Here is a 26559-nt window from a genome sequence, read left to right on the forward strand (position 1 = left end):
ATGGGGGCCAGAGAGCAGCTCTAAGAAGTTTTCCTACCTTGAAGGAAACACAATGAAGTGCATGCTCCTGGAAAAAGCATTTCCTATAGCCAACAAAAGAAGTAAATCCTTTATTCAGCCTTACCAAGGCAGGAGAGAGAATTGGGGAGGGGGAGGGGAAGGCAGTGATGTTCATTCCTGTGGCTTTTTATGGCTAGAGTTGCCAGAGTGGTGGGTTGGTTGGTTTGTTTAAAAGAGGGAAGAAGGGACAAAACTACGAAGTCATCGGTCCCTTGTTCCTAATAAAACAGCGCCACAAGTGTGAGAATAAAACAGACAAGACATATAACACAAAATGGAAAGAAAGGAAAAACCAAAAGAATGAAGGAAAGGCAACAAACACTAAAAGGACCAAAAAGGACAAGAAAACAACAGAGAGACTCTAGAAACAGGAGAGAGTAAAACAAGAAAGCAGATTAAAGTGGCTGGCCAACCTAGAGAATAAAAAGGAAATGCCAGCCACTCTGCAACACCTTAAAACCTCCACCCTAAATGTGCTACGGTGTAGGACACAGAGGAACAAAAGACATGCTTTAAAACTTAGATCAAATGATAAAACCCACCCTCGTGAATAAAATGTAAAATTAAATCAGCCAATGAGGGATAGTCAGATAAAATGAGTGGCAACGAGTCTGGTAATCCAAGATTTCATCAGCGGACAGTCAAAGCCGGACAGTGCACCAGAATATGGGCCACTGTCAACTGGGCGCCGCATGACACTGAGGTGAGTCTTCACGGCACAGGAGGTAACTTTGGGTGGCCCAAGCATGGCCAATGCAGAGCCAGCAGAGGACAACATGTAACGCCGGAAATGCATGGCCTCCTATTTCCATCTATTGTACTATTTTTTTTTTTCCTTGCTTTGTTACCTCAAGATATGACATTTCTGTCTCTTTGTATATTGTAATTGTTTTACTGTTTGTATATATATATATATATATTTATACATTTATGTCGATGTATAATTGGTTTGTTTCGTAAATATTATTTGTATTTTTACGCTGGGTCTTGCCTAGGGAAGACTGCTATCGAACGATTACGTCGATAGGTCGTGTGAAGAATCAAAGTGTGTAGGATCTTTGGTAGTGTTAACTCTGCCGCGTGGAGCGCGGGCTGAGCAGAAGGAGTGTGGCGGGAGTAGCGAGTGGAGCAGGTGTGTTGTGTGACGCTCCCGCGAGTTGCCGCGCTTTCGGGGTTTGGCAGCATGTAATTGCGCTCGACTTGCGATGATAGTTTCTGACATGGTGTCGCGGACGGGAAACATTAACTAGCGCACATCAAGAGCCCGTTTCATCTGGTGACCGTGTCGAGAAGAAGGCGCGCCAACATCCAGCTTCTGCAACAGCGACGGCCGACAATGAGTGACTGTCGCCACCTCCTCGACCGACGGCTTCAAACCTTCAATCAACCGACAAGGAAGACTGGACGCACGTAAAGTTTTAGAACTGTATGGCAGACCTCAGCTTTTCAAACTGTTCCATTTTCGTCACTATAATTACAGCAACTTAGCATGAACGTTTGTTGCTCATTGTCCCAATTGCATTACCAAGCAGAGTCCCTTCCTTTTCCGAAATGAACCCGAGTGTCGTTGAAATTCAAACGCCAGCATTAAAGTAATATAGCTAACTCGTTTTCACTGCTTTAATTTCAAAATTCTGTTATAAAGTATTTATAGCTGGCTACACTATTTAGATTACACAAGCACAAATTAAGAGTGCGAGTTTCGTTACCATATTTTAGCTTACCTGTGACTGCAGCTCAGCTTGGTACGTACTAAATTTTACTATTGTTAATTGTTCAGAATCATTTAATTCAAGTTCAAAGTTAAATCTCTTCTTTCTAAATTGCATAGATTCAAGTAGTTTTTGGAATGATTGTTGAGGTAGTCCAAGACTAACCGTATTTTACTGAATTTCGATGTGCTACAGAAAGAAAGCTCACTATTAACTTCAGTCACTAAATTAACTTTCGATTTTCCTGTTTTATTAATTCTTTTGCTAAATCAAGTCAGAGTGTAGCGAAATTTATTACTTCTGAAAAACCCTGCTGCGTAAGTCAGAATGCAGGTCAGGTTCAGATTTGCCTATCTCCAGAAGCGGTTTTCGCATAGCCTGTTTGGCCAGCCTGCCAGCAAGTTCGTTGCCTGGTATACTGACGTATCCTGCAGTCCACACAAACACCACTGAACGATGGGACTGGTCCAGGGCATAGATGACTCCTGGATGGACACCACCAAAGGATGGCGAAGGTAGCACCGGTCGATAGCTTTTAGGCTGCTCAAGGAATCAGTACACAGAAGAAACAATTGCTCAGGGCATTAACGGATATACTGAAGTGCACGAGATATGGCCACCAGCTCTGCAGTGAATACACTGCAGCCATCGGGCAAGGAATGCTGTTCAATATGGCCTCTGTGGTCAAAGGCGTAGCCAACATTACCATCAGCCATCGAGCTGTCGGTGTAAACCACTTCAGAGCCCCAGAACACTTCAAGAATCGAGAGGAAGTGACAGGGGTGAGCCGCAGGGTTAACGGAGGCCTTAGGGCCATGCAAAAGCTCCAGGCCAAGCTTCGGCCTACAGTTACACCACAGAGGTGTACGTGAATGGACCTCAAGGAGAGGTGGTACAGGCATGGACTCCAGTTCAGACAGAAGCAATCACTCACGAACCGAAATCGTTAACCCTCACCTGGGCCGCCTATGCGGGAGGTGAACCGCCGTGGTTGGGAAAAGAAGACAATAATTAGGATGTTCAGGGGAGCTATGAGTGTGTGTGCAACATAACTGGTGAGCAGTTGCGCACATCTGATATTCAATGGAGGGTCTCCAGCCTCCACCAGTACGGTTGCCACCAGATTTGTCCTAAAAGCTCCTGGTAGTCAAAGTCTGCAATGGAGCAATGGGTCGAGCAAATGCAATGCTGAGGGCACCACCAAACCATAAATAACACTACCACAGTCAAGGCGGGATTGTGTAAGGGCTCTGTAGAGTTGCAGCAGCGTGGAGCGATCTGCACCCAAGGCAGCGGAGGGCACTGAAGTGCTGCCAATACTTCCGTTTAAGCTGACGAAGATGAGGAAGCCAAGTAAAACTAGTGCCAAAAACCAGACCTACGAATTGATATGTCCCCACTACAGTGACTGGATCGTCATCAAGGTAAAGTGCTGGTTCCGGATGAACGGTATGATGCCAACAGAAATGCATGACACGTCTTCATGGCGGAAAACTGGAAGCCATGGGCTAGAGCCCATGACTGCACCTTGTGGATGGCTCCCTGTAGGGACCCCATTCTCCTGGATATGGATGAAACTATGGGAGTCACCAACTTGGACATGGAAAGTATGGAGCGACAGGAAGTTTCGGATAAAAATCAGGAGTGGTCCCCAGAGACCCCACTCATAAAATGTGGCAAGGATATGATGTCACCAAGTCGTGTCGTATGCTTTATGTAGGTCAAAAAAAGACGGCAATCAGGTGTTGCCATCTGGAAAAGGATGTTCAGATGGCAGACTCGATGGATAAAAAATTATCAGTGGTAAATCGACCCTGGCGGAAGCTGCCCTGACATGGAGCCAGCAAGCCACGTGACTCCAGGACCCAACCCAGTTGCCGTAGCTCAGCCAGGCGGTGGAAAAAACCGCTGCAATTCCACTGGAGGATGACGTCATCGTGAGACTGGGAAGGCATGCAACATTCAATGAGGCATTTTATGTCTCAGGGCCATCTGCTGCCACCCACTTTTTGCCTGAGCAGTCTATATCCATTGTGTCTGAGGGTCTGGCGAGATTTAGGTCCTCAGTGGACGCCAGAATCTCCACCCCATCGTCAGACACAGAGCTGGTAGGTAGCGGTGGGGTGGGTGCCATCGCAGTTTCCTTGGTCTTATGGGTCTACTTTTTTTTATTTCTCTTGCTGCTCCTTGGGTTTCCCTGGCTTGGAGGAATTCACTGGCTCAGTCTCGGGGACTGAGGATGAGCATGAAGACCTACGACCAGCTGCTTTTGAGCTCTTCAGCCACTGGTGGGTGCCATCTTTCCCACTAGCAGAAACCTGGGAAGGGAGTGACCCAGGGGACCCCATCCTAGCGAGAGAAGCCAAAGAAGACTTATGCTTCTCCATCTTAAAGGTGGGGACAGACGTCCCTGATGTGTGTGTGTGTGTGTGGGGGGGGGGGGGGGGGGTCCCGAACTAAGTGGTGCGTGCGGAACCAACAGGGAGGGAAGTGCCCCCCCACCATCAAGGAGTCAGGTGTAGTCTTCCGGCTCAGAGAGGTGACTGGGGTTGGCGGAGCTGATGGTGCCAGAACTATTGTAGCGGTGGCATAAGACAATGTCATACATACAGGATGCAGGCGTTCCAATTTTCTCTTGGCCTCAGTGTAGGTCAGTCGGTCCAGGGTCTTGTACTCCATAATTTTCCTTTGTTTCTGAAGAATCCTGCAGTCTGGCGAGCAAGGTGAATGGTGCTCTCCACAGATGACACAGATAGGAGGCGGGGCACATGGAGTAATGGGATGTGATGGGTGTCCGCAATCTCGACATGTAACGCTGGAATTACAGCGGGAAGACACATGGCTGAACTTCCAGCACTTAAAGCACCACATCGGGGGAGGCATATAGGACTTTGCATCACAGTGGTAGACCATCACCTTGACCTTCTCAGGCAATGTATCACCCTCGAAGGCCAAGATGAAGGCACCGATGGCAACCTGATTATCCCTCAGACCCTGGTGGACACACCGGACGAAATGCACACCTCACTGCTCTAAAATGGCGCACAGCTCATCGCCACACTGCAATAGAAGGCCCCTGTGAAACATGATACCCTGGACCATATTTAAGCTCTTATGGGGCCTGATGGTTACAGAAACATCCCCCAGTTGTCACAAGCGAGTACCGTCCGTGACTGGGCAGGGGATGCTGTTTTCATCAAAACTGACCTAGATCTCATTTTGGACAATCCCTCCACCTCCCCAAACTCGTACTCTAAATGCTCAACAAAAAACTGAGGCTTCATCATCATGAAAGATTCCCCATCAGCTCTCGAACATACAAAGTACCGGGGCGAATAAGATCTGCTGGCATCCTTAGCCTGACGTTCCTCCCATGGTGTGGCCAGGGAGGGGAACGATTTGGGGTCATACTTCTGTGCGTTGAATTGAGCTTGTGAACGCTTAGAGACTGCTGGTGTTTCACCACCAGCAAGAGATGATGGACTATGTTTCACTGCATGTCATCTGCCCTGATGCCACCCACTCCAACCAGGGCCACCCAGACACAGCAAAGGACACCTGGCAGGATGGCCACTGCCAGGAGTCCCGATGCCCCAGGGGGATGGGCATCTACCCCTTGGCATAAGCGGGGAGCTAATGGCGCAGGCATCAGAAGAGCAATCCCTGTGTAGTCAGGGGGCTACAACCAACAGGGTACATGGCGACCCCACCACAACGGGCTGGCTACTGTGCTGGATATCAGGTGCAAAGAAGTCCACGGTCATCGTCGACGCAGAATGCGACACTGCATAGTGCATGGTGGAAAACACACCCAGGAAGGTGTACTCACCGAAGAGATAGAGAATGAGCGAAACTGAAACGCGACAACGAGAAAGTAGGCTAAATATCTCAATGCATAACGGACAGAATGCACCATGTAAGGCGCCCTTCCCCAATTGGTTCACTCTTCGGGAAAATTTTGTAGAATGGAGGTCAAACCCTACAGGGGACCATCACAAGAAGGCTGAAACATGTGAAACTCCTTTTAGTCGCCTCTTACAACAAGCAAGAATACCTCGGGCCTATTCTTACCCCCGGACACCCGGACACCCAGGGGGGAGAGTGGTGGGGAACACTTCCTGTCATTTAGGTTGGTCATTCAATGGAGGTGCCAGGAGGGTGTGCCCTGGAAAAAAAAAAAAAATGGTATCCTTTCATGGTGGCATGTCTGCAGCTTCAGTTTGAGCACAATGTCTCTGCCCTTTACCGACTGACGACATCTTGCGACTTTCTTCAACTATCTGTTTGGCTGATATTAAAACTACTTTACCACCACATCCAATAGTTCTTCATCTAGGCAACACATTGATGGGTCCTGATGACCGAGAAAAATTGATATTACAATAGAAATTTGGTTATCAAGTTTTCCACCTTGTTAAATATTCATGCAATCAGGCATGTGACTGAGGTCATTGGATTTGAATTTTGCCTCTTGTCTGAATCAGTGATTAGAAATATTATTGTTCAAATAATTAAATACTCTCCCTTTGTAAGGACTGGATGACACTGCTAAGGCCTCTCCACATGCAGGTGATAATATGGTGGAAAAGTTTCAGATTTACACCTAGATGGGAACAAGAAATTGCTTGACAGTTGTGTGCAGCTGAACATACAAAATAATGATATTGTTACTTCATCATTACTCCCACACACAGTATGGCTATGACAGCAATAGCTGTGCACTGACAGACTGGCTCAAGGCTCAAGTCTAATATACAGGCAGGACTAGCCAGGGCAATTTCCTGTATACAAGGGTGGTTCGAAAAGTTCTCAGAATGGAATAGAAAAAAGTACTTATCTCACAAACTTTTTTTTTATTTTTCAATGTAATCTGCTTGTAAATTAATGCACTTGGTCCAACGATGTTCCAGTGCCTTGATCCCATCTCAAAAACGAGTTTCCTCCAGGTCTGCAAAATAGTTGTCAACTTCGGCTATCAATTCTTCGTTTGAGGTGAATCTTCATCCACCAAGAAAAATTTTCAGTTTCGGGAAGAGATGGAAGTCGACAGCCATATCAGGTGAATAAGGCTGGTGTGGCAAAAACTCATACCTTAGTTTGTGTCATTTAGCCAAGGCAATGGCACGTGTGCGGGCATGCATTGTCATGATGGAAGATGACTTTCTTCGTTGCTAAACCTGGCATTTTTTCGCGTTATCTTTTGTTGCAATTTGTCCAGGAGGTTAGCATGGTATTCTCCAGTAATTGTTTGGCAAGTGGGGACATAATCTACAAACAGAATCCCCTTTGTATCCCAGAACACTGATGCCATGACCTTTCCCACAGATGGAATTATCTTTGCTTTCTTTGTTGGTGGAGAATCAGCATGTTTCTACTGCTTTGACTGTTGTTTTGTCTCTGGGGTATAGTAGCACACCCAAGTTTCATCTGTGGTCACAAACCGGCACAAAAAATCTTGTTCATTTCTCCTAAAATGGGCCAAACATTGTTACATTATATCCATTCTCATGCGTTTTTGATCCAGCGTCAAGAGTCGCGGCACCTATCCTGCAGATAATTTTTTCATTTCTAATTCTTCAATTAAAACATGAAATACCCTTTCAGATGACATCTGGCAAGCGTGAGCAATTTCACTCACTTTCAATCGGTGATCCTCCATGACCATTTGGGCACTTTTGGAATTATTTCCAGAGTAGTGACACATTTTGGCCAACCACTGCGTGGTTCATCATCTAAGTGCTCCCGACCAAATTTAGATTCATTTGTCCACTTGGTAACAGTTGAATATGAATGAGCAGAATATCCCAGTATATTCTGGAAATCAGCCTGTATGTCCTTTGCTTTCATACCTTTCTTTATGATGTACTTAATCACTGCTCGGACCTCGATTTTTTCCATCTTCGCAAATTATTAAGCAGGAACAACAGAGCCATGTCACAGCCACAGCTCTCTTCCAAGAGAACTGATGTGGCAGATGTTTACATGCAGCAATCAATTGAATAACTCGTTGCACTAGTGCTGCCCTCTCGTGGTGATTCTGAGAATTTTTCAAACCACCCTCGTGCTAAATACCTTGGTCATGTGTCTGTTCCATGTATCTAATGATGATAGTAATTGGTAACCGATGAGAGGCAAGAAAAGCTACAATATATTCAAGCATTGAATTTATTCAGTATTATTTGTAAATAATTCATACTTATGTTGAGTCATAGACGGTTGTCTTAAATTGCCCCTTCCACAGTTCCAATATTTTCTTCTAGATTTTGGATGCAGGTTGTGGTAATAGACGTAACTGTAGCACAGCCTCAGGTTGAAAGGAGATAGTTCGTTTATAAGATGACCAGGTCAGTGTGACGTCATGAGAAAAAGTAAAGGCTTTGAACAGATTACGCAGCACATTTAATTTTTTCATTTTTTTTAACAGCAAATATGTTGCAAACTTTAGAATCACAACTGCTGTAATTATATTCATATTTGGATTTGGCACAATTACTTTCAATCTTTGTTAAGAAACAAATCACCCACCAACTGTTCTCGCATTGTGTATTCAACACGCCATCTCGCCTTCCCATCACACTTCACAGTAAGTCCTGCCAACATTACCCCACAAAAAAGATAATGGCACTGTTCTCATCCTACCTCTTGTCCTGCTACCAACACATTATGCCCAAGTTCATGTGAGTCAACGGGCTTTTCTACAGAGGTTGAACAAAAATAAGGAAATGCCACGAGAAATGCAGCAGGCTTGAATATAAATGCAGATGCTACACAAGCCTGCAGGTTTTGCTGTTGTATATGATCATGAACAGTACCTGTGCAATGTCCTCAACACATTCACAAGTGACAATAGTGGTCAGAATAGTGTTCGGTGTGATTAGAGAGCATTATGTCAGAACTAAGAGTATTTGAACATGGGTAGACAGTTGGTGCTCATATGGTGGGTGCTTCCATAACCATACCGCACACAGAGAAATCGGAAAAATATCATCTGCTATCACAAAGCAGCTGAAAGTGTATGTTGAGTGATTCAATGAAGAAGATTGTGGTGAAATATAAAGAGGACAACAGCTGCAAAGGTCACTGCAGAACTGAATGTCTCAATCATGAATCCTATCAGCATCAAAACAATACAAGTGGAGCTACATACGCATGGAATTGCAGGGCGAGTTGGAATTCCGAAACCACTCATCAATCATGCAAATGGCCATAACAGGAAAATGAGGCGCCAAAGCCAAAAAATGTGGACTGTGGAGCAACGGAAGAGTCTTGTTTCCCACTGTTTCCAACTTCTTGCCAAGTTTACACCCCAAGAGCAAAAAATGGCAGGAGTTCAGTGAAGATTGAGGGAGTCATATCTTGGTATTTGATGACTCCATGTTTACTCTGCATGGTCACCCCTACTGCCTAGAATTATATAACTATTTTGATTGATCAGGTCCATCCCCTACTAAAATGTTTGTTCCCCAACAGTGTTGTGTTCCAAGACTGCAGGGCCTCTGCTCACACAGTTTGCTTCATCCAAGATGGGTTTTGTGAGCATGAGCTTGACCCCTGGCCACCAGAGTCCCCAGATCTCATTATTAGTGAGTCTTTGTGGTCTACTTCCGAGAGAAGGGTACATGATCACTATCTAACTCCATCATTGTTAACTGAACTTGTCTCTATTTTGCACGAACAATGGTAAAAGATTCTCCTGAAAACCATACAGGATGTGCACTACAATTCCAAGATGACTGGATGCTGTTTTGGATGCCAGCAGGTTTCTTACTCTGTACTACCCATGATAATGTGTTTCTTATTTGGTGTTACCACATTTTTATCTACCTCCTCCACATCAAAAATCTGCAAACAGCTGTGAACTGCACAATGGGAAATTACACATAGTATCACATATTATGGTTTCTTTCCATGCCACTCATGTAAGACGTGTAGGAAGACTGGCTTCAATCATACAGGCATTTGTGCAAGCTGCAATTAGTTGCTCTACTGACAATGCCATTGACATAATCACTCACCATATTTTACAAGCATTATGTATGAAAATAGCACTGGTTGGTATTTTCCGTGATCTTTCTAAGGTACTGTGTGTATCACAATATTCTCCTGCATAAATTGAGGTTTTATGGAATTGATGCTACAGTTACACAATGAATAATGGCATACATAACCAAAAGAATGCAGAAATTTGTACTTAGTAACTCAGTCAATGTAATTAGGGAAGACTCTTGTGACCAAGGAGAAACCACATATGGGGTTCCCCAAGACTTGTTCCTCATATGTGTAAATGATCTTCTGTCTAATATAAAACAAGCAGAATTAGTTCTATTTGTCAATGAGACTAGTTTTGTAATCAATCCAAGCCTACATACAGGAACAGAAGAAACAGTAAACAAGGTTCTTAAAAGTGTCACTGGCTGTTTTTCTGTGAACAGCCTAACTCTCAATTTTAAAAGGACACAATATATTCAGACCTGCAGATCTAAAGGTACGACACCAATGATAAGTGTAACGCATGGAGAGGAAATAATAAATAGGGTGCAAACTTCAAAATTATCAGGTTAAAAGCTGGAAAAAAGCACGGCTTAGAAAAGTCTTCATTGCTCAAAAAGGTGCTGTAAGAATAATATGTGGAGACCACCCATGCTCATCTTGTACATATATTTTTAAGGAGTTGGGTATTTTGATTACTGCTTCACAATACAAGTATTCCATCATGAAGTTTGTTGTAAATAAACCACTGCAGTTCAAAAGGAACAATGATGTACATAATTACAATATGACAGGAAAAAATGGCATTCATTACTCCTCATTAACATTGTCTTTAGCACAAAAATGGGTGCACAATCCTGCAACTAAAATTTTTGAACAGCTACCCAGTGATGTAAAACATCTGACAGACAGAAAAGCAAAATTTGAAAATAAATTGAGAAAGTTTCTCCTTGACAACTACTCCTATTCCATAAAATAATTTCTATTATTGTAATCTGTAAAAGGTGCTAGGTAGGAATTACTAACTCACCTCTGTATATTTAAAATAAATAAATATAATGAACAACAACAACTTATACACGTTCAGCATGTCATTATATTTACAAATTAATGTGTGATGTGTATGTAAAATTACTTGTTCCACATTATTACAGTTTATTGCACAAAGGGAACATGAAACTGACTAAAACTATGATCATAGGTCTCTACAGGAGTGATATGTAGGGAGCTGCAGTATAGTCCTAGGATCCCCACTTAATACTGGTTCTTAAAACTGTGGGTGTTGTTAAAACTGGCAACTGGCTCAAAATAATGAGTATTAAAAGAAATTCACTAAATTTTGGTTACACATGAAATCTTACAAATTTAAAGGCTTTTAATTCAACTAAATACTTTGGCACTACAACTATGAATAACTTAAACAAGAATTATCACATAGATAATGTTGTGTGGAGAGTTAACCAAAGGCTGCTATTTATTGGCAAAACACTTAGAAATTCCAACAGTGTCTGCTAAAGAGACTGCCTACACTATGCTTGTCCATCCTCTTCTCTAGTATTGCTGCATGGTGTAGGATCCGCATCAGATATGGTTGATGGAGGACTCAAAAAAGTTAAGAGAAGGGCAATGTGTTTCATATCCTCATGAAATAGGGTACAGAGTGTCACAAATATGACACGTGAATTTAAAAGGCAGTCACCAAAACAGAGGCATTTTTTGTTGCAGTAGGATCTTCTAATGAAATTTCAACCACCAACTTTCTCCTCCAAACGCAAAAGTATTTTGTTGGCACCCACTATGATCATCACAACAAAATAAGCTAATTCAGAGCTTACATAGAAAGATTTAAGTGTTTGTTTTTTCCGGGTGCTGTTCAAGAGTGGAAAGGTGGAGAAATATCCTGAAGATGGTTTGACGAGACCTCTGCAAGCTATCATGTATGTGAGTGGGCTTTCACTGTATAGTTGATGTCTGTCTTCAAGTGTTCAGTTCCTTCAGTATCACTGTGACACTCTCCCATGGATTAAACCAACCTGTGACCATTCGTGCTGCCCTTCTCTGTATACGTTCAATACTCCTGTTTGTCCTATCTGGTACAAGTCCCACACACTTGAGCAATATTCTAGGATGGGTCGCATGAGTGATTTGTAAGCAATCTCTTTTGTGGACTGATTGCACTTCCCCAGTACTCTACCAATAAACTGAAGTCTGCCACCTGCTTCTACCCACAACTGAACCTATGTGATCATTACATTTCATATCCCTACCAGGTATCTGTATGAGTTGGCTGATTCCAACAATGACTCATTGATGTTATAGGATATTACATATTTTCGTTTTAAATGAAGAGCAAAATTTCTGAACATTTAGAACAAGTTGACAATCTCTGCACCACCTTGAAATCTTATCAGACGTGACTGAATATTTATGTGGCTTCTCTCAGATAGTACTTCATTACAAATAACTGTATCATCTACAAAACCTAATTTCATTATTAATATTGTATGCAAGGTCATTAATGTACAACATGAACAGCAAGACTCCAAACACACTTCCCTGGGGCACACCCAAAGTTACTTCTATAACTGACAATGACTCCTCATTCAAAATAACATGCTGTGTCCTTCCTACCATAAAGTATCATCCAGTCACAAATTTCACTTGATACCCCACATGATCATAGTTTTGATAATAATTGTAGGTGTGGTACTGAGTCAAATGCTTTTCGGAAGTCAAGAAACACTGCATCTGCCTGGTTGCCGTGGTCCAAAGCTTTCAGTATGTCACGTGAAAAAAATGTGAGATGGTTTTCACAAGATCGATGCTTTCAATATCCATTATGGTTGGCATTGAGGAGGTCATTCTGTTCAAGGTACCTCATGTTTGAGCTCAGAATACATTCTAAGATTCTATACTCGGTGCCAAGGATATTGGACAGTAGTTTTGTGGATTACATCTAATACCCTACTTGTAGACGGCAGTGAACTATGCCTTTTTCCAAGAACTAGGCCTGGTTTTTGGTTCAAAGGATCTCCAATAGATTTAGTTAGAAGAGGCACTAACTCAGTCGCAAATTCAGTATAGAATATAGATTCAATTGGCCCGTGCCGCTTAGTTCAATTTTAACGATTTCAGCTGTTTCTCAACATCACTGACACTAATACTTATTTCATTCACCTTTTCAGTGGTACGATGGTTAAATTGGACCAATTCTCCTGGGTTTTCCTTTGTAAATGAATATTTAAAAATGGAGTTCAGCATTTCAGCTTCTGCATTGCTACCCTCAATTTCCGTTCCTGTCTCATCGCTAGGGACTGGACACCAACTTTGGTGCCACTAACAGCCTTAGCACATGACCAGAATTTCTTTGGGTTCTGTGAAAGATCATTTAACAATATTCTGCTATGGTAGTCATTGAAGGCATCATGCATTGCTCTCTTGACAGCCAAATATGTTTCATTCAGCATCTCTCTATCTATAGCCCTATGCTTTGTTTTATACCTATTATGCAGTAATCTCTGTTTCTTTAGAATTACTGTATACCATTAAGGTTCCCTTCCGTTATGAACTGTTGTACTGGGTACACATCTATCCAGTGCTTGGTCAACTACTCTTTTACATTTGAGCTGGAATTCCTCTAGTTGCTTCTGACCTGTGTTGAAAGTTTCAAGTTCCTCACTGAGATATGACACTACTGATTTTTTATCTAGTTTGATGAACATATACATCTTTCTGCTTGTTTTAGCTGTCCTTTGTACTTTGGTAATCATTGTTGCCATGACTGCATCACGGTCACTGATACCAGTTTCAATGTGGACATCCTCAAAAAGGTCAGGTCTATTTGTTGCCATTAGATCCAATTTGTTTCCATCATGAGTGGAGTTCCTACCTATCTGTTGTTTTCAGAGAAGGTATTTAGTATAGTTTCACAGAATGTGTTATCATGCCCACGACTAACAAAAATAATTTTCCCAATTAGTTGTTGGATGATTAAAGTCTCCACTGGTGATTACAGTATGACTGGGGAACTTACGTATAAATGAACTGAGGTTTTCTCTCAAGTTTTCGGTTACATTAGGAGATGAGTCTGGTGGGAAATAGAAGAATCCAATTATCATTTTATGCCCACCCTGATACTGAGTCTTGCCCAAACACACTCACATGCAGCTTCAATTTCTATTTCAGTGGATTTGAGTTTTGTTTTGTTTTTTTTTTTTTTTTTTTTTTGTCTAAACACCTCCATTTCCCATTTGCCTATCCTTTCGACATACACTTAAATTTTCCCCAAAAATCTCAATGTTAACAATTTCAGGTTTCAACCAGCTCTCTGTATCTAGTATTATACGAGCTTCACTGCTTTTCACAAGTGCTTCAAACCCTTGCAGTTTGTTGCAAATGCTTTAGCAGTTTACCATTATGATTTTAACACTCTAACCTTTGGGAGGCATTTCTTTCAATCTCATGCTGATACTTCTGGGTTTCCTTCAGGTATTGAAAGGAGAGTCGCCTAATCTAAAAAACCATTGAACGCACCCGACACAGTCAGCTACCTGAACAGCAGCCTCTGACGTGTAGTGAACATATGACCTAGTTTCTCAACCCTGTGGCCCAAGTCCAGGAAGTCACAGCCTAGCTTATCACAGAACTTTCGAAGACTCTGGTTCAGTCCTTCCACTCGACTCAGAACCAAAGGGCCACGATCAGTTCTGAGAACTATGCTGCAAATTGTGAGCTTCGTTGAAACTCCATGCACAAGGCTCGTCTTCTCAACCTTCTCTGCCAATCACTGGAACGACCCAACAATGACCTCGGAGCCCAGATGACAGGCACCATTTGTTCCAACATATGCCAAAATCTGCAGTTGACTGCACCCCGTTTCCTCAATGGCTGCCAGAATAGCCTCCTCAACATGTTTAATGAAGCCTCCATGAATACAAACTGAGTACACTAGTGTCCTTTCCTGCCCCATACTGCCATTTCCCTAAGGGGTATCACTGTCCGCCGTACGTGTGAACTTCCGACGATTAATAGATACCTACCCTTTCGCGTTTGCCTCCTGCTGACACGAGACAAAACACGATTCCCCAAAACAGGTGAAGTGAGTCCCAATGGCTGTTTCAGTAAAAGATAGCACCTCAGACTTGTTGGTTAGGGAGATTGGTACAACACACTGAGTCCTCCCTAGTCCTCGTCCACCCTGTACAGGAAGCCTAGATCTCCCCACTGACATACCACTCGCAGTCAAGTGGGCGTGTATTGACAGATCTTGTACTTTCTGCAGGGGAGACAGGATTCGCAGGAGAGGTTAGTACTTGAGGTACCTATGGTATAGGTATCACAGGTACATGACTCTCAGGAGCTCATCCAACACGCCAGTTCGCAGCAGCTGTCAATCATTTGATAGCAGTTAGGGCTATTTCCAGATGCTTACAAATGTCAACCAACTCTTCCCGTAGTTGAGAACAACATTCACAGTGGGTCTGCATTTTGGCTGGTGCAATATATTACAAGGCAGAGAAAAAATAACATTAAATTAAGCCTGCTGATTATATTTTTATCAGTTGAGCTAAAAAGTTGCTAATCCCCAATAAGAATTGAAGGAGATTCACAAACGAGTTTTCTATTAAGGCAACATAAAAACCCATGGTAAAAATTACTAGTCTCCTAAATGATTTTGATGTTAATTATAGTTGTCAGCACACTCGAAAACCGAGTTAATTTACGATAAATGCAGATAATATATAGGGCTACTCCTCTTTAAGGGAAAACTGGATGTAACACTGTATCTTAGGAAACTTCTACTGCAACTAAATCATAAACCCCATCCTGTTGAGCAAAGAACAATGGTAGCTTCCAAAAACTCTGACAAACGCATGTTTATTTGCACTGATATACAATGAAATTCATCGGTGATGTCCACTTTGGCTGAACTGTGAACCACAACCAATTTTACACAAATTAAATAAAGTGTCAAAAACATTCGCACTAGTAATTTACGAAAATATAGTTTCATAAACATCTGAAAATTCTAAAACTAGCCTGTTTATCATGTAATTGCACAATGAAATTAGAGAAAGATTGTTTTCAATGAGGATAGGCCTACTGTCTTTAAAAACTTTAAAAGACCACAATTTAGTTCAAGCCTACAATTGACGATAACAATATTAAGTTTATCACGGCACTTGCGAATGTCTATTTCAATCAAAACCTCTAAAATGTGCAGCAACAACAAAGCACGTCTTCTGCCTGTTGCAGCTAACAATGAGTAGCCTACATCACAAATTTCTTTTGTAGCCCATACAACTACTTTTGGTACTAAGTGTTGGTTCGTTACTGAGTCAAATCATCCTCATATCTCACAAAATACTGCATCTACCTGACTGCCTTGATCTATGGCTTTCAGGATGTCATATGAGAATAGAGCAGACTGTATTTCACTTGAGTGATGTTATAAGAATCGATGCCTGTTGGCATGGATTTGCGTTTAAGATATATGTACCATATTTCCTTAAGTTTGCACTCGGAATATGTTCTACGACTCTACAACAAATGGATGTCAATGATACTGGATGGTAGTTTTCAGGATCACTTCTGTTACACTTTTTTTTTTTGGGGGGGGGGGGGGGGGGGGGAGGACTGTTCCAGATTTCAGAACATCTGTATTACATACTAGACAAATGTGCAAAGAGTATTTTGGTGCATACTATGTACACATATTACACCTCCAGAATTAAGGGGAAGGGGTAAGTGCATACCTCTTAGTGAAAATTAATGTTCCTTTTAACTTAGAATACAGAAGATTAGCAATCCTTTCACGAACTTAAAAAAAAAAAAAATTATGTTTCCCTCTATTTGCTGAATGAGTAGGCACCTATAGTTACACCATAGGGTCTGGCGAAGGATTCCCCTGAATAAATTATGCCAGCATCTGCCTGGAGCAATGACTTGTCTTTTAGAGAACTACAACATGGACCCTTCCTAAGCCACCTACTTTACCAATTCCCCCAGGATTCAAACGAGTGTCATTCGTCGCTCTTCAGGCTTTCCTGGTAGATCTATTGAATGTATATGCCTCTCACACCAGTGGCTAGATTATGCTGTGTAAATTCCACAGTTCTTAGTCGACGCAACTCCTCAACATCATTAGATGGTTACTGCCTCTGAGCACTATGGGACTTAACTTCTGAGGTCATCAGTCTTAGATGGTCACTGCTGATGAGTAGCAACTGCTGGTGTGCACACTAAGAGGTGGTACTAATATGGAGGCCTCGTAAAAAAGTCGCACATGTGACCAAGTTGTTTCCAGGTGCATGATGGTAATGTGTCCAGTATTTGTTCAATTCTGTAAAGGCCAATTTGGTCTTAAGAGAAAAGGCACATAAACAAGATGCCTTGTCAATGTGGAATGTCAAATTGGTCAGCTGTGCCATACAGTGCAAGAATTGGGATTAACTAAAGTGTTTGATATTGCTTTGCCAACACATAATGACAATGTCACCTTTCAAACTAAGCTATACCTCGAGCTACACTACAGATAAGGTAAGTCATTACATGTAAGATTTCACATTCACATTTGTTGGTTGACTTCGGGCCAAGCTACTGATCAGTATATCACCACATCCTGACTTCTAAACTGTATTAAAGGTACAAAAAAAAGTATTGTATAGTATGATGTGATGATATCACATGTCACATCATTATTAAGTTACAGGATGAAATCTACTTATGGTATCAGAACAATATGATGAATACCATCATTATACAGGCATAAACACCTGAGCCACTGAGATAACCTGCAATATCAAAGCACTGTCTAAGCACACAACAGTGCATGACAAATGAGAAGTCGAAGATTATTAAGTTCAGTTTCATCTGTCTGGTAGTGTTTGATGCAGGAGGTGATACATATATGCACATCAGATAACCTTATAAGTAGAAACTCATATTTACAACTAACTACAGCTTGGAATACCAACACTTACTGCCATTACATACAAAGGAAAACAAGGGTTTCCAGTAACATCTCCAGTGTAGTGTAATGGAGGATACACCTAGTTACCAAATTTGGGTTGGCTCCCTGACAGTGACGCCCAGAAACAATACCTGCGGTCCAATGCATGTGTGGAAGGCTGCAGCTTGGTTCCCAGTAGGGGGGCCCTGGATACATTACAGTCATATACCAGGAAGGAACTCAGTTCTCCTGTGCAAATTTTGGAAAACGCCTTCAAAGCAAGATCCCACAATGTGCAGTGTGTATTGTTTAATACAAATTACAACTGTTGCTTCCATTGACATGCAATACCTGATACCTATAAACAGTCTCTCACAACCTCTTTTTCAACCCTGCCTGTCTTGTAGCACTCATAATGGTTCATTCTTTTACTTACGTCCTTCCCCTCCAATTTTTCGTATCAAATAGTTATGGTAAGTAATAAATCTCCAGATATCACCCTCTTAAGCACTGAAGTGAACATAACACCACACAAATGGTTGGCATAAACTATAATAAAAAGAAAATAGCACCAGTAAAATCAGAAATACCAGAATGACATGTAAAATAATCGTAAATGAAAGAGAAAAAGGACTTATTCAGAATGAATGGAGTGTCAAGATTGTATAGAATTAGAAACATGACGAACATTATTACTGTTTCAAATTGTTTAAACATACAGAAGAACAAAAGGAGCAAACCCTGCCAGGTACTTCATAATCTCTATCAAAGTGATGTAACTCCAATTAAACACAAACAATGAAGCTGATGATATCCTTCTCGTGGCAGCAAAATGAAAAAGCTGTAACGTAGCTTCTGTCGAATACTCCACGATTTAAAACACACAGTTTCAATGAAATGCTTCAATTCTTTACGACTGACAGTCGACAAACAGCACACATAGCATCTAACACAGAAAGCGTGTAACTATTTAAGTAAGTTTCAAACATAAAATATATTCCGGATTCATATTTGATATTCATGCAGGTAACATTTGAACTTACTCCATACAAAATACCAAACCACCATTTGGTCCAAACTTCAATTCTTCGTCTTCCATTGCATCATCAACGTGAATAAGTTGCCGAATATCAACGACAGGATCATAGTCAAAAAATTCTGCTGCTGGATCCAGATTCACAACGTTGATTACTTTCTTCTCATCCGCTGCATGTTTCACTAACGTAGAACAGTATGTGGACTGTAAAGGGAGGACTTGTAATTTATGAACGATCACTCACAATTCGATAAATGCAATCACAATCGGAGAAAAAAATCACATTACCTTCCCGCTGCCAGCAGGGCCCATCACAAGTTGGCCATATCTCATGTTTGTATAATTTATGTATTCACACGACTCAGAGCATAAACGTGAAAACACATAACCTCATCCTCACTGCAACAACACAATACATTAGCACAAACAATACCAAAGTATTCGCCTATTCGGCATGGCAAACGCTAGAACGATACATCCTTGGTTTAGAGATCGATACCTGCAAGCAGTTAAACTGGCGTGACGCCACCGTCCGAGTATGAGGAAAAATTCATTACACATTCAGATGTGCTTGCTTATTTATTTATTTGCTTATTTATTTAGTCCTTAAAATCCTATATGTATAGAATATATACAAGGATATTGGACATGGTTAGGTATTTACAAGATAAAATACAGTTTGTATTGCAATCCAAAGGACTAGATATTGAAGTAATTTAGCACAGATTCATAAATATAACAAACATTACAGGCAACATACAAAGCAGAATATTAATAATGCATCTTTATTTTTGTTGTTTGGCTTTTATATATTCTGTCAGACTGTAAAAGCAATGATCAATTAAATATGCCTTTACTTCAGCCTTAAAACTACAGAGTTTAACTATTGATTTTATATGTTTAAGTAAATTATTGAAAATCTTTATCCCAGTATGTAGTGTGCCTTTTTGGCACAATGATGTTCTCATCTGTTTCATATGAAGGTCACATTTTTGCCTTGTAATATGTGCATGTATATCTTCATTTTTTAATAAGATATCTGGGTGTCTATCGATATATTGTTTGATGAAAACTGATGTTCCGTAGATAAAAATGCAAGGAAGAGGAAGAACTGACAGTTTTTTTGAATGTGGGTCTGCATGATTTCGTATTGTTTACCCCTTCAATAATTCTAAGTATTCTCTTTTGCATCCTGAAAAGTTTAATATTTGTTGTTGTATTGCCCCAGAAGATTATGCCATATTTAATTACAGAATGCACATAGGAGTAGTATACATTTAACAGGCTGGCTTTGCTGCAACGAGTTTATAAGATCCGTATCATGTAACAGGTTTTGCTCAGTTTTCATTGCAAATATTCAATGTGCACCTCCCATTTTGTGTTGTTCTGGAGCCAGAGTCCCAGAAATTTAGTGCTGTTAACACTTTCAGGAACTCTGTCCCTAAGTTCTATTTCTATGTTTGGGTGGTGTCTTCCTTTTACATTATAGAAGTTCAGTGCTACTGTCTTTTCTTTGTTTATAATTTGCTTGTTGTAGCTAAACCACTCTTCTACACTGTTCATTGTTTGGATAGCGGAGTCTTTTAGTTTTTCTTCTGTTTTACCACTAATAACGAAGCTTGTATTGTCTGCAAATTGGAGGGTAGTTTGTCAATACTTGTTGTACATAAGATCATTGACATAGAGCAGAAACAGAATGGGTCCTAATACTGATCCTCGAGGGACACCATATTTCACATTTTCATATCCTGAATAGTAGTAGCTGATTTTGTTATGGTCAGTATATTGCACTTCAACCACCTGTTTGCGACCACATAGGTATGTCTAGAGCCACTCATTGGATATACCTCTAATTCCTAACTGGTCAAGCTTCTGCAGTAAGGCATTACGGACAATGACATAAAAAGCTTTAGATAAATCAAGACATATACCTGTCACAAACTCACTTGCATCCAGTTTAGTATAGATTTCATTAAGAAATTCAAATATTGCACTTTCAGTTGAATAGCCTTTCGTAAAGCCATGCTGTGAAGAAGAGAGAATTTTATTTTTATTTAGGAAATCAGACAATCTCTTATAAAAAAACTTTTTCTAAAATTTTTGAAAATACAGGCAATAGGGCTATTGGTCTATAATTTGAAACACATTCTGGATTTCCTTTTTTGAATAGTGGTTTCAGCTTTGCTGTTTTTAAGCATGAAGGGAAGGTTCCTGATGCCAGTGAGCTGTTGCACAAATGTGTCAAGGGTTCAGCTAAGGCAAGACAGCATTTTTTAATAATTGCATCTGGTATTCCATCAATTCCACATGAGTACCCTGTTTTCCAGGTTTTTATAACTGATAAAATTTCTTCAGAATTTGTGGGTGAAAGGAAAAAAGAAGCAGACACATTTCTCACACTATTGCATGATGGAGGTGATATTTTGTTGTGTTCTTCCAGTCCACTCACCAACTGTTCACTTACGTTCGCAAAATATTTGTTGAAGGTCCCTGCAATTTCTGTTGGGCAAGAAATCATTTGTTCTTCGTAACATAAGTTCATATTTTTATATTGTTTAGTATCACTTGTTTAATTTTTTATAACTTCCCATATAGCTTTAGATTTGTTTTTTTGAATTTTCAATGTATTTGTCATTTGCCATTGTTTTAGCTATCCTTACAACATTTTTGTGGATCCTCTTGTAATTCTTCAGGTACAAATGAAATTCATGCGGCATGTTCTGCGTCTTTGCTATATCGTGTAATCTTCTTTTCTCTGCACAAGAATTTCTAATACCTGTTGTAATCCATTTGTTCTTTTTGAAGTTAGGTTGACATTTTTGCTTTTTTAATGGAAATGCAGCCTCAAAGTATGACATGAAGATGTCCATGAATTTTTCAAATCACTTAGTCTCTGTACAAAAAGGTTTATTTGTGTGTTAGTGAATTTCCTTGCTTCTTTTACAAGTTCCTCTTTCTCAGTTGTTTCACTTGGGGTGTGCGAAGCAATAAACTGTGCATAGTGATCACTGAAGCCAGTATTAAGATTTCCAGCACAGAAATTGTGATTTACATTTGTGTTTATTAATATCTGATCTAGTTGTTGGTGTAACTCTTGTAGGAGAGTCTATGTTTCCAGTAGGGTCATCAAGCTTTGCTGGTCTTTTGAGATTTCTTGAAAATCAATATTAAAATCTCCACATATGATCACTGTTTTGTTGAAGTTTTTTATAGTTTTTAAAGCTGCTTCTAGTTGATGATAGACGTCATTTAAGTTCCCATCAGGGCTCCTATATACACAGATGATTATTAATTCTAATACAGAAAGTTCAACTGCGGATACTTCAAAAACTTTCTCTTCAGCTAACAGTTCAATGGGTTTTATGTTACAATAATCAATGCCACTTTTAACAAATATACATGATCCTCCATGACTGGATGTAATGCTAGAAAATGATGATGAAAGATTGAAGTCTGCAAGTTTTGTGATTGACATTGCATCTTTAAGCAGCCAGTGTTCAGTTATACACACTACAGAAACGTTTTTTAGCTCATCAGTACATAAAATTTCAACTTCACTTAATTTGTTTAGCAATGACTGGACATTTTGATGAATCAGCATGAAATTAAAGGGTTTGTTAGTCTTTGGCGTATTGTAAGACTTTGGCATATTTAATTGATCACTTACCTTTACTTTGTCAATAAAAAATCATTCAGGTGTGCTGGAAGTACTGCTTTTATTTTCCCGCCTGCACCAATTCTTCTATTATCATCTGCAGCAGAATTTTCTTCTGTGCCTGGCTCCCCTGGTAGTTGTTCAGCTGCTGCTCCTACTGTTGATAATATTGCTGCTGGTGTTAGAGCAGGGTCTGCAATTGGTAGAGCTGTTACAGCATTCATTGTTGTTGCTGTGCCTGAATATTGGAGCACCTAGTTCCTTCTTTTGTTGTTGATGTTGGTGAGTGAGGTCTTGCTGGCGTTGTTTCCTTCGAATATTTGAGGGACCAATCCAGGATGATTTTGCTTTTGAGTGTTTGATGCCTCTTGATGATAATTTCTTCAATTTTTCCGACGAGCAGTTTTTTCCCCATGTTGTTAACGTGCAATCCATGTAATGTGTGGAATCTGCGCCCAATATTGTTAACATTTACGAGTTCTGCATTTCTGAAATGTTTGCAAAGTAACGAAATTTGTTGGTTAGCATTGATTATTTCTTCATTTACGCATGACCAGGACGGTAAGTCATGCCGATGTGGAATGTTCAGCACTAAAACATTTGTGTGTGTCAACTGTCCTAAGAACCTTTTCAGTTCTTGTTTTGCTTTGTGGGTTTCGTTTTTATGCTCTCCTTCTTTTAGAAATCTATAAATCACAGGTGAGTTAAGTTTTATAATAAGGATGAAAAGTTAAATTTGTGATAACAAATATTAATTTCTTTGGCTTACTCCATAAAAGTGATGACATTGCGACTTTTAATAAAGTTCCAAAATCAGATGTAAAAAAACGCTGTTTTGCTCTTGGAAAACAAAAACTCTGCAAAGTGGGATAAAATATCTAACAAATGGATTAAATCTGTCTATGATAAAATAACACACTCTTTATTTTCAACAATCAATCATTTGAACAGACCAACTTGCCTGAAATACTCAAGAGTACATCTACGTATAAATTCTGAAAACCACCGTAAGATTCATGGCACATACCAGTTATTAGGGTTTCTTTGCGTTCTATTCACGCATGGAGTGAGGGAAGAATGATTGTTTGAATGCCTCTGTGCGTGCAGTAATTATTCTAATCTTATCCTCACGATCCCTATGTGAGTTATAAATAGGGGATTGTAGAATATTCCTAGAATCATCATTTAGACCCAGTTCTTGAAACTCTGTGTGGAATCTTTCTTGGGATAATTTATGTCTATCTTCAAGAGTCTTCCAGTTCAGTTCCTTCAGTACCTCTGTGACACTTTCCCACGGATTAAACACACTTGTGGCCATTCATGCTTCCCTTCTCTGCAAACGTTCAGTATACTCTGTTAGTCCTACTTGGCCCAGTTTTCATACACTTGAGCAATATTCTAGAGCTGGTCACACGAGAGATTTGTACACTTCTTGCACTTCCCCAGTACTCTACCAATAAACCAAAGTCTACCATCTGCTTTACCCATGACTGAACTTACGTGATCGTTTTTGATTAATCGTGCCTTTTCCTGTCTGGTTAGACAATACCATATACAAACTTTGGGCTCTTGATAATAGCTTTTTGCGTAAGGTCTGTTCGTTGTAAGTTTGACTGTGAGTGATTTTTCTGAAGATAATTCTCTATCGGACTTTGTAGATTGAATAATTGCAAATATTTGGTTCGTGCTGGAACATTTGTAATATGGAACCTTTAGCCATGCCAATACGCCGTTTAATTGGAATAATAGTTTGCAACATAAATGAAACACAAGATTAAATAATATCACTGTATTCACAAAATATTATACTAAATTAAATTACATAGACACATTAATTCTGTTTCTGTGTGCAACTATGAGTACACCTAGTGAGATGGCGTCTCAATAAAATAGAATAATGGCGGGGTGCCAAATACTTATCTGCAGTGATGGCAGATATGCATCCGATTTGGAGTGCTTCCAGAACAAAAAAGGTGTCGTCCTCTCGGCAAAACAACTGAACTGCGTAGTTAATCTAATGTTTCGGTGGTTACACGCCACAATCGATAGAACCGCTTATACTAATTAATATCTTAAGTAATTCTTTATTTATATTCTGAACTTATATCTACATTTTTGCAATACATCCACGCCCATCCTGAAAATGTGCCTTTAAATGTTCCGCTTCACATCACTACATAGTGTTGATTCCAACAGTGATTTATTGGTATTAAGCTCATAGGATAGTACATTTTACATTTTTGCACTACTTTGATATCTTATCGAGATCTCATTGAACATTTTTCTTTCAGATAGTACTTCATTATACACTGAAGCGCCAAAGAAACTGGTATAGGCATGCGTATTCAAATACAGAGATATATACAGGCAGAATACGGCGCTGTTGTAGGCAATGCTGTCTAAGATCACAAGTATCTGCCACAGTTGTTAGATCTGTCACTGCTGCTACAATAGCAGGACATCAAGATTTAAGCAAGTTTGAATGTGGTGCTATAGTCGGCATATGAACGATGTGACATAGCATTTCCGAGGTAGCAATGAAGTATGGTTTTCCTGTGCAACCATTTCACGAGTGTACTGTTAACATCAGAAATAAAGTAAAACATCTACTCTCCAACATCACCATGGCTGGAAAAATGTCCTGCAAAAATGGGACCAATGATGACTGAAGAGAATCGTTCAGTGCAGCCTTTCCACAAATTGCTGGGCCATCAACAAGTATTAGCATGTGAACCATTCAACAAAATATCATCGATATGGGCTTTCGTAGCTCAAGGCCCACTCGTGTACCCTTGATGACTGCATGACACAAAGCTTTATGCCTCGCCTGGGCTGGGCTGTTGATGCCTGGGAACAAGTTTCCTGGTCGAACGAGTCTCATTTCAAATTGTGTAGAGTGGATGGATGTGTACAGGTATGGAAACAACTTCATGAATCTGTGGTGTCTCTAACGCGAAGTGTAACTTCTTTGATTACTCTCTTTGGCTTTGCATTCTATCTTTGTTCGCTCGCGCCATGTTCGACATCCATTTCTGTATTCGCTCTGTTCAGTGCAGAAATAAATGTTAACTCTTACTCTAAAAGTGTGTTATTACAGTTCTAAGCCATGTATAACCCACAAATCCATGGATCCTGCATTTCAGCAGGGGACTGTTCAAGGTGGTGGAGGCCCTGTGATGGTGTGGGACGTGTGCAGTTGGAATAATATGGGACTACTGATATATCTAGATACGACTGTGACAGGTGACACTTGTGTAAGCATCCTGTCATAACCATTGTGCATTATGATGGACTTGGGCAATTCCAGTAGTACAATGTGACACCCCACACGTCCAGAATTTCTACAGAGTGTCTCCAGGAACACTCATATGATTTTAAACACTTCCGCTAGACACCAAATTCCCCACATATGAACATTATTCAGCATATCTGGGATGCCTTGCAATATGCTATTCAGAAGAGATCTCCACCAAGCGTACACTTACGGATTTATGGACAGCCTTGCAGGATTCATAGTATCAGTTCCCTCCAGCACTACTTCAGACATTAGTCGAGTCCATGCCACATCGTGTTGCAGCACTTTTGTGTGGTCATGGGGGCCTACATAATATTAGGCAGGTGTATCAGTTTCTTAGGCTCTGCAGTGTGTAATCTTTTATGGTTAAATTTGTGTAAATTTTTATAAAATAAAATGCAAATGATGTATTTAAAATAAATTAACCTTCATGTAAAGAACCTCCAATAAATATTTCTAATTTTCAGGGATAATCACTGACATCCTTTGTTTTGAAATTCGAAATAAATAGTTCATATTGGTATGCAAGTCGCTAACACACAATGAAATGTAATTGCCAACCTTATCGCTGCAGGTTTCGAGACAGAAAACTAAAATCTCACTGTGACCTGAAACTTGTGAACAAAACATCGCCATCACTCTGTATTTCTAATACCTCTGTTATTTAAACACTTTTTTTTATCCACAGTAGCCTTTGTATTTTCTTTTCCTGTATCCTCTTCATCATAACAGATCCAGCAGAAACTCTCAAGCAAAGGAGGGATATATAGCAGATTGCTTGCACATTGAGGTAAAATGTGGACATGGGAACGTGCTTGGATATGTTCATTCTTCTCATTAATTTTTGTACATGTACTTTTA

General features: G+C 40.3%; 1 protein-coding gene across 1 annotated transcript in view; it reads right to left on the reverse strand.

Moving 5' to 3' along the window:
• Positions 1-19194, reverse strand: part of LOC126094608 (GPN-loop GTPase 3) — a 29694-nt gene extending 10500 nt beyond the window's left edge. The window contains exons 1-2 of the mRNA XM_049909088.1: positions 19037-19194; positions 18756-18952 (exon numbers count right to left, since the gene is read on the reverse strand). Of these exons, the coding sequence (XP_049765045.1) occupies positions 18756-18952; positions 19037-19081 (242 nt within the window). The 5' untranslated portion in view covers positions 19082-19194. The remainder of the gene's footprint in view (positions 1-18755; positions 18953-19036) is intronic.
• Positions 19195-26559: the final 7365 nt, after the last annotated feature.

The sequence above is a fragment of the Schistocerca cancellata genome, chromosome 1, assembly GCF_023864275.1.
Source record: "Schistocerca cancellata isolate TAMUIC-IGC-003103 chromosome 1, iqSchCanc2.1, whole genome shotgun sequence".
Classification (NCBI taxonomy): Eukaryota; Metazoa; Arthropoda; class Insecta; order Orthoptera; family Acrididae; genus Schistocerca; species Schistocerca cancellata.